At 41.1% G+C, this 9,801-nt stretch overlaps 1 protein-coding gene and 1 long non-coding RNA gene across 2 annotated transcripts in view; one reads left to right on the top strand and one right to left on the bottom strand.

Moving 5' to 3' along the window:
• The window catches only part of LOC309483423, a 309,493-nt gene that overhangs the window by 130,397 nt on the left and 169,295 nt on the right, over positions 1-9,801 (bottom strand). The window lies entirely within an intron of this gene.
• Positions 1-9,801, top strand: part of slc9a1a (solute carrier family 9 member A1a) — a 69,459-nt gene that overhangs the window by 58,552 nt on the left and 1,106 nt on the right. Inside the window, exons 7-11 of the mRNA XM_082149217.1 lie at positions 6,626-6,696; positions 7,696-7,872; positions 8,837-8,951; positions 9,055-9,153; positions 9,414-9,495. Coding sequence (XP_082005343.1) covers positions 6,626-6,696; positions 7,696-7,872; positions 8,837-8,951; positions 9,055-9,153; positions 9,414-9,495 — 544 coding nt within the window. The remainder of the gene's footprint in view (positions 1-6,625; positions 6,697-7,695; positions 7,873-8,836; positions 8,952-9,054; positions 9,154-9,413; positions 9,496-9,801) is intronic.

The raw sequence follows: 9,801 nt of genomic DNA, 5'->3' as shown, positions 1-9,801 counted from the left end.
GTGTGTGAGCGCCACCTGCTGGTTGTGTGCTGATAAAGTCACAGTTTCACACAGAAATGCAGCTTGATATTTTTAGAATGACAGGAATCAGAAGATTGTAAGACCAAGGGACCAGATGAATCTCAAGAAATCGGCCCAGAATATTTCAAGGACTTTTTTTTTTTTTTTTTTTTTTGCATTTTGACATAATGTTCATGAGATTTAAGCACATTCTTTTTACCATTATGCAGAAGTAAAAAAAAAAAAATGATGCAAATGCAACAAATGCATTCTCATTATTATTTATGCGATAGATAAAAATCGTTACAAATCAACTGTAAAACAGTAATGGTAAATGTATTAGTGAGAATCTAAAGAGAAACGGCATTAATTATTAATAATAATCATAAATGTTTCTTTAGCATCAAATCATCATATTAGAATGATTTCTGAAGGATCATGTGACACTGAAGACTGGAGTAATGATGCTGAAAATTCAGCTTTGATCTCAAATAAATTACATTTTACAATATATTACAACAGAAACGAGTTCATTTAAATTGTAATAATATTTTACAATATAACTGTTTTTACTGTATTTTTTATCAAATAAATGCATATATATATATATATATATATATTTATAAAACGGTTAGTTTCAATCCTTGATTCTGATTGGTCAATAGCTGTACTTTATTCACGATAAAACACGGCTATGACCGCTTCACCCAATGGGTCTCTATATAATATCTATGGTTCTATGTATCACTACAACACCCCTAGCAACCACTCTTAGCAACTTATGGTGCCTTCACGTACTATGGTAATTATGGTAAATACCAAAAGCCGACGTGGAAAATGCACATGAACACCCCCTCATGTGGTATTTTCCACTGGGCAACTCGTAGAATATTTTGATGCACGAGTTGCCGAGATGAGATAACCTTTGACCTTTTCAAAATGGCGGAGAGCAACGCAAGAGTCATGAATAAGCATTGCACACAACTAAACGTTTTTTTGCTACTGTTAGCGGATAGTTTTTGTAGCCTATACAATATTGTGTCATTAAAAATTGTAATATAATGCGTTAACACTCAGTGTCAGTTTGGTTTGTTGTTACCTACCCAGAGCAGATGCTAGCTAGCAGTCAATAGGAGCCTCCTAGTAATGAGCGGTCAGGCAATTTACTCACGTGAATGTATTTTGTCTGTAGTGTACGCCAGCGACACCATGATTTACTGACTTAAGCTATCTAAAATTGTTTTAGCCAAATAACAGGTCTGGATCTGTGAGTCCATTTTTTTTTTTACCTACATTACGACAACAAAAGCACTTGAACACAACACACTGGTAAATACCAGTTCACAAGTGGAAAATATCATCTTTTCCATAGCACGTGAAGGCACCATTAAACACATGTGCGATCTCATTGATATTGTCCATTGAAGCTATAGTGGAGTATTGTGAGAGATCGAGAAAGCGAGTGTAAAGTTACCTGCATTCACAGTAAGTTAGACACTGCATTTTCCTTCAGGTCAGTCCTATATTCATAATAAAATATTCCGTTTGAATGTCCGCTGCGATATCTTGTCCTTTTAACAGTTAACCGTTAAGGGGTTTTCCCGTGTCATCTGTCAGTTGGGTCTTCCTTCTCCATGAAAACAAGTTTGAGTCTTTTCAATATAAAAGTCTTCTCCACCGACTGACTCATTCATAAGACAGTGTTTGCCGCCATCTATTGGCGAAATAATGTATGTAACTTCTGTTGCTGTTTACGGACAGGGACTATTTTTTCCAGCGGAAGGAATGCTTTTAGTGATTTTTACTTCATGGAAGTTGCATAGATAAATATTTTTCGGCTGTAATATTTGTATTGTGTGGCAACCGTTTTATAAAAGCAATAAGGTACTCGAGGCAAGTGCTGTATCGTGAATAAGTAACGGCTGAAGGGCGTTGTTAGGCACGACACGAAGCGGAGTACCTGCAACCCCTTCAGCTGTTACTTATTCACAATACAGCACTTGCCTCAAGTACCTTATTGCTTACATATATTAGGGCTGGACCCGAATATTCGAATATTCGTTCGGGGGGTTGGTATTCGATTAGAAAATTTGACTTGAGAATTTTTTTTCACACCTGGCCTCCCCCTCGAAACGGTTCTCATTCGCACTTGAATATGTTCAACACTATAAAATCTGACGAAATACAATACTGTTTTTTTTTACAATTATCTTATATAGCCTAGCCATTTTAATAGGATGGACAGTTGAAGGAACCCAACCTCGTTATACTTAATAAATATATTTGCTGCTTCTTGGCTTACTAAAGTGTTCCTGCAACGGGAGTATTCTCTGGCTAGAGCAGAACAGCAGAGTGTGTGTGTGGACAGAAGTGCAGAACAGCGGAGTGTGTGTGTGGACAGAAGTGCAGAACAGCGGAGTGTGTGTGTGGACAGAAGTGCAGAACAGCGGAGTGTGTGTGTGTGGACAGAAGTGCAGAACAGCGGAGTGTGTGTGTGTGGACAGAAGTGCAGAACAGCGGAGTGTGTGTGTGTGGACAGAAGTGCAGAACAGCGGAGTGTGTGTGTGGACAGAAGTGCAGAACAGCGGAGTGTGTGTGTGGACAGAAGTGCAGAACAGCGGAGTGTGTGTGTGGACAGAAGTGCAGAACAGCGGAGTGTGTGTGTGGACAGAAGTGCAGAACAGCGGAGTGTGTGTGTGGACAGAAGTGCAGAACAGCGGAGTGTGTGTGGACAGAAGTGCAGAACAGCGGAGTGTGTGTGTGTGGACAGAAGTGCAGAACAGCGGAGTGTGTGTGTGTGGACAGAAGTGCAGAACAGCGGAGTGTGTGTGTGTGGACAGAAGTGCAGAACAGCGGAGTGTGTGTGTGGACAGAAGTGCAGAACAGCGGAGTGTGTGTGTGGACAGAAGTGCAGAACAGCGGAGTGTGTGTGTGGACAGAAGTGCAGAACAGCGGAGTGTGTGTGTGGACAGAAGTGCAGAACAGCGGAGTGTGTGTGTGGACAGAAGTGCAGAACAGCGGAGTGTGTGTGTGGACAGAAGTGCAGAACAGCGGAGTGTGTGTGTGGACAGAAGTGCAGAACAGCGGAGTGTGTGTGTGGACAGAAGTGCAGAACAGCGGAGTGTGTGTGGACAGAAGTGCAGAACAGCGGAGTGTGTGTGTGTGGACAGAAGTGCAGAACAGCGGAGTGTGTGTGTGTGGACAGAAGTGCAGAACAGCGGAGTGTGTGTGTGTGGACAGAAGTGCAGAACAGCGGAGTGTGTGTGTGGACAGAAGTGCAGAACAGCGGAGTGTGTGTGTGGACAGAAGTGCAGAACAGCGGAGTGTGTGTGTGGACAGAAGTGCAGAACAGCGGAGTGTGTGTGTGTGGACAGAAGTGCAGAACAGCGGAGTGTGTGTGTGTGGACAGAAGTGCAGAACAGCGGAGTGTGTGTGTGTGGACAGAAGTGCAGAACAGCGGAGTGTGTGTGTGGACAGAAGTGCAGAACAGCGGAGTGTGTGTGTGGACAGAAGTGCAGAACAGCGGAGTGTGTGTGTGGACAGAAGTGCAGAACAGCGGAGTGTGTGTGTGGACAGAAGTGCAGAACAGCGGAGTGTGTGTGTGGACAGAAGTGCAGAACAGCGGAGTGTGTGTGTGGACAGAAGTGCAGAACAGCGGAGTGTGTGTGTGGACAGAAGTGCAGAACAGCGGAGTGTGTGTGTGGACAGAAGTGCAGAACAGCGGAGTGTGTGTGTGGACAGAAGTGCAGAACAGCGGAGTGTGTGTGTGGACAGAAGTGCAGAACAGCGGAGTGTGTGTGTGGACAGAAGTGCAGAACAGCGGAGTGTGTGTGTGGACAGAAGTGCAGAACAGCGGAGTGTGTGTGTGTGGACAGAAGTGCAGAACAGCGGAGTGTGTGTGTGGACAGAAGTGCAGAACAGCGGAGTGTGTGTGTGGACAGAAGTGCAGAACAGCGGAGTGTGTGTGTGGACAGAAGTGCAGAACAGCGGAGTGTGTGTGTGGACAGAAGTGCAGAACAGCGAAGTGTGTGTGTGGACAGAAGTGCAGAACAGCGGAGTGTGTGTGTGGACAGAAGTGCAGAACAGCGGAGTGTGTGTGTGTGGACAGAAGTGCAGAACAGCGGAGTGTGTGTGTGGACAGAAGTGCAGAACAGCGGAGTGTGTGTGTGGACAGAAGTGCAGAACAGCGGAGTGTGTGTGGACAGAAGTGCAGAACAGCGGAGTGTGTGTGTGTGGACAGAAGTGCAGAACAGCGGAGTGTGTGTGGACAGAAGTGCAGAACAGCGGAGTGTGTGTGTGTGGACAGAAGTGCAGAACAGCGGAGTGTGTGTGTGTGGACAGAAGTGCAGAACAGCGGAGTGTGTGTGTGTGGACAGAAGTGCAGAACAGCGGAGTGTGTGTGTGGACAGAAGTGCAGAACAGCGGAGTGTGTGTGTGGACAGAAGTGCAGAACAGCGGAGTGTGTGTGTGGACAGAAGTGCAGAACAGCGGAGTGTGTGTGTGGACAGAAGTGCAGAACAGCGGAGTGTGTGTGTGTGGACAGAAGTGCAGAACAGCGGAGTGTGTGTGTGGACAGAAGTGCAGAACAGCGGAGTGTGTGTGTGTGGACAGAAGTGCAGAACAGCGGAGTGTGTGTGTGGACAGAAGTGCAGAACAGCGGAGTGTGTGTGTGGACAGAAGTGCAGAACAGCGGAGTGTGTGTGTGGACAGAAGTGCAGAACAGCGGAGTGTGTGTGTGGACAGAAGTGCAGAACAGCGGAGTGTGTGTGTGGACAGAAGTGCAGAACAGCGGAGTGTGTGTGTGGACAGAAGTGCAGAACAGCGGAGTGTGTGTGTGGACAGAAGTGCAGAACAGCGAAGTGTGTGTGTGGACAGAAGTGCAGAACAGCGGAGTGTGTGTGTGGACAGAAGTGCAGAACAGCGGAGTGTGTGTGTGTGGACAGAAGTGCAGAACAGCGGAGTGTGTGTGTGGACAGAAGTGCAGAACAGCGGAGTGTGTGTGTGGACAGAAGTGCAGAACAGCGGAGTGTGTGTGTGGACAGAAGTGCAGAACAGCGGAGTGTGTGTGTGGACAGAAGTGCAGAACAGCGGAGTGTGTGTGTGGACAGAAGTGCAGAACAGCGGAGTGTGTGTGTGGACAGAAGTGCAGAACAGCGGAGTGTGTGTGTGGACAGAAGTGCATGCCTGAGCTTGTGTTTTGGGTTAAGCTGTTGCTTTGAGATTGTGGAAAATAGAATAATAGAAACAAAATGTATTAAGCTTTTTACCTGTTATTATCAATCTAAATTAATCTCATTTTTAATTTAACTTAATTTCGTTTTTTCTTTATTTAAATTTCGTTTTTTTCTTTATTTAAATTTCGTTTTTCTTTATTTAAATTTCGTTTTTCTTTATTTAAATCTACCCTTTACTGTGTCAGTAATTTGTAAGTCAGAAAAATATTAGACTACCTTATTAAAAGTATTGCTTAAGTTAACAGACCTGTGTGTGTGTGTTACGTGCGAGTGTATTTTCTTTGTGTTGTTCATGGGGAAGATGTGTTTAATATCACTAGTGCAGTGTCCGTTCTCGGAGTATATAAGCCCTGCCCGTGTGTGAGGTGCGCCGCTTCCCGCTCGCGCTGTTCTGTAGTTTATTAAAAGTTCATTCATTCTGAATGTGTCGCGTCTCGCGTGTCCATCTATATTGCACCTAATGCGACACTGCACTCCCTTGTGAAGTCGATTGGATGAACGGTTCTCGAAATAATCAAAATGCAAATGGAGAGACAGACACATAGAGAACACTGCCTTTATTAGAGAGAAGAATATGTTCAGCCCCCTCTCTCCGAAGCTTAGAATATTCGATGTTCATTACTACCGAAGCTTCGAAGCTCAAAAAATGGTATTCGGACCAGCCCTAATATATATACATATATATATATATATATATATATATATATATATATATATATATATATATATATATATGCAAAAGCCTCTAAGTGCCATCTGGAATTCAGTAATTTCACTTAAATGACAGTTCATAGGTAATTTGCATTGCCATTTAAGTGAAATTACTGAATTTAAATATACGAGCTTGATAAAAATGATCATTCTAGAAGAAAATTCCAGATGGCACTTAGAGGCTTTTGCATCTGAACTCTTCATATGCAGAACATTCACATTAAACTCATGAGGATGAGACTCTGTAAACATTCAAGTTCATATTTAACTTATAACTATATATAGTTATAAGTTAAATATGAACTTGAATGTTTACAGAGTCTCATCCTCATGAGTTGAATGTGAATGTTGTGCAGAAAGAGCATGTTGCTGTTTGTACGCCAGACATGAGCTTGGATCCACTCCACAAAACTCAGTACAGAACATTTTGCCCACAAATTGCCATTTATTCACCACTCATAAAACTGATTGTTGCTATGGAAACACCCATTTGCATGGGCGTCTCATCATCGTTAATGCTTTAAGTGATTGGCAGAAACCTCTCTGCTGTCCACTTTATTGCTCATTGTCAACATCATAGTCAGCTGTAGCTTCTGTTAGATATTTAACTGATAATCTCAGCGTTATTGACAGATATTGTCATTTATGTTTACTTAATAGCGCGTACATTTGTCTTTTAGTTTTTGGACCATCTGCTAACTGGCATTGAGGATATATGTGGACATTATGGACATCATCACTGGAAAGACAAGTACGTATAAAACTTAAAAAGTCAAATTTGGTGATTTTTAAGTGATTATTTGAATTCTAAATGAAATCATAATGACTCCTACATCTGGTGTTTGATGAAGAATTTAGATATGACATGTTTTTGATTGGCTAACGTCAGTGATGTTTATCCATTAAAATCAGACATGTTTTTAGTATATTTGGCCGAGTTTAGTCTTTTCATCCTTATATACTGTGCTGTTGCTGCTGCTGAAGAGAAAGTGAGTTTCAGGATCAGATTTGGGATCAGAGAAGGAGAAGCACAAATAGTTTGATCCATTTTATTCACACACACATTTATATGTGACACTGGATCACAAAACCAGTCACATGTCACACGGGTATATTTGTGGCAATAGTCACCAATACATTGTATGGGTCAAAATTATAGTTTTTTCTTTTATGCTAAAAATCATTAGGATATTAAGTAAAGATCATGTTCCATGAAGATATTTTGTACATTTCCTACCGTAAATATATTAAACATTTATTTTTGTGAGTGAATGCAGCACAATCGCAGACATAAATGGACAACTTTAGAGATGTTCTCAATGTTTCGATTTTTTTTTTTTTTTTTGCTCCCTCAGATTCCAGATGTTCAAATAGTTGTAACTCGGACAAATATTGTCATATCCTAACAAACCACACATCAATGGAAAGCTTATGTATTCAGTTTTCAGATGATGTATACATCTCAATAATAAAAAAAAGATCCATGTGACTGGTTTTGTGGTCCAGGGTCACATATATGAATAAAATGGATCAAACTATTTGTGCTTCTTCTCTGAAAAATATATCTAAAAAAATATATATTCTTTTTTATAAGTATTTGAAGGTATGTGTGCCCATCTCTACCACACTTCAGACACAGTTTCAGTGTTTCCTCTGCCACTAATGATGCTGGAGGCAAGGGGTTTGTTATCTGGACTTTATCCCTCCAGCGATCATATCAAAAGCATCACCTTTTCCTTCTCATTTCCAGACTGAACCGGTTCAATAAGAAGTACATAAAGAAGTGCCTGATAGCGGGTGAGCGCTCCAAAGAACCTCAGCTGATCGCCTTCTACCACAAGATGGAGATGAAGCAGGCCATCGAGCTGGTGGAGAGCGGAGGAGGATCCAAGCTGCCTTCTGCCATGCCCTCCACCATCTCCATGCAGTGAGTACACACCTCGCCTGCATCACGACTAACAATTATGGAATTGTGTAGAATGCATATAGAAAGTGTGGAATCTGCATTGAATTTAAAGAATGATTATAGCATGTTTATAGCATTAGTATATTGAATGCATGGAATATTGTAGTAGAACGTGTGGAATTTTTGGAGTGTGAATGAATATTAAGAGAATGTGTTGAATGCATGCAAAATATGTAATGGATTGTGAAAAATGCATATGAAGCATTGCACAGAACAAGTTTTTAGAATGCATATAGAACATAGAATGAAAGGAATCTGAAAGGAATTGATATAATGAATGGAGAATGTGTGGAATTATATTCAGGAGAAAAAGTGGATATTTGTTTTTAATGTCCCTACAAGTTTAATTAAACCATCAATATATGAGGAATAGTTTCTATTTTTAAAATATTTTAAATATGAGGGAAGAACAAAACACTAAACTTGGTTGATGTTTTTAGCTGACAATATTATTTGGCAAAAAAAAAGGCAAACTACAGGTTTTATTTTACTATGCAAAAACAAAAAGCATATATTGACTACAACATAATCAGTTGCTACTGTGATATTCATTGATTCTTTCTTTTCTTTTCTTTTTTTTTTTTTTTGCATGTGTTCATAATTTTTTTATATCGTATGACAGCCTGGCCAAAAATTATATAACCAAAAATTATATAACCAAAAATTATATAACCAAAAATTATATAAAAAATATAATTACGTTATCACAAATAAAACAATTGCCTCCAAGCAATACTCTGCAATATGCTTACGAAATCTTTAATAATATTCAAATAAAGGGTGAAGATGTCTATTTTCCTAGGCCAGACGTCACTTTTGGCCACTACTGTAAATAGAACATAAGGAGTTCATGGAATGCTTATAGAATGTATGGGTCTGATTTTTTTTTATTCTATGATAATGAGTTTTTCATTTTGTTTTCCAGGAACATCCAGCCTAAGAAGACTCCTCAGGACCGAGCTCTGCCGCAGCTCTCCAAGTCCCGTGAGGAAGAGATCCGGAAGATCCTGCGCACAAACCTGCAGAGGACCCGCCAGAGAGTGAGTCAGCACTTCACTTCACACTCTCAAACCAGGCTTCTTTCGGTTTCATTCACTCGTGAGAGTCATTCAGATCAAGCTAGATTGTCTTCTGCTTTTTCAGCTGCGCTCGTACAACAGACACACGCTGGTGGCTGATCCGTTCGAGGACGGCTGGAACGACCTCATCAAACGCAAGAGGATGATAGAGCTGGAAAAGAAGGTTTGACATTAACGATTGATTGATTCATCATTGGATATGAAAAAAATATCAATATTAGCTGATTAGATAAGTTGTGTCGTTTCCAATGGCCTTATTCATTCATTTAATTTCAGCAATTTTGTGCATCTCAATTAATTGTTATGCTCTATTATATATGTATATTGGCAGTATATAAGTTACTGGCCACCAAAACTCATCTCAGTTAAAGCCACTGATAGCTGGAATGTGCTTTATTAATCATAATAGACTGTTTCTTTCAGATCTCACTGATGAACAATCACCTCACTGTTCCTGCTCCGCCTCCTGATTCCCCGACCATTACTCGAGCTCGACTGGCTTCAGGTGAGCGCACGCTTTCTCTGCTGGATCACAGATATATGACTTTAGGATCCTGTTGTGTCACTGAAATCTGTCTCTGCAGCGCCAGGTCTTTCCTCTCAGTGAATGTGTGGTAGATCACTCAGGTTTCAGTTGTTGCACAGCGCCCCCTAGTGATTCAGCAGATTTAATCATATGCATAACTCTCCATGTTCAACACAATCAAGCCATATTCCTTACAAACATCTACCAAGTTATTGTTACAATACAATTGTGGTAAATGGATATTAGAGATATATAGTGAATATAGCAGACACTATAGTGAATTAC

Source organism: Leuciscus leuciscus (genome assembly GCF_965113295.1).
Source record: "Leuciscus leuciscus genome assembly, chromosome: 20".
NCBI classification, from domain to species: Eukaryota; Metazoa; Chordata; class Actinopteri; order Cypriniformes; family Leuciscidae; genus Leuciscus; species Leuciscus leuciscus.
This window is presented reverse-complemented; position numbering and strand designations above follow the sequence as displayed.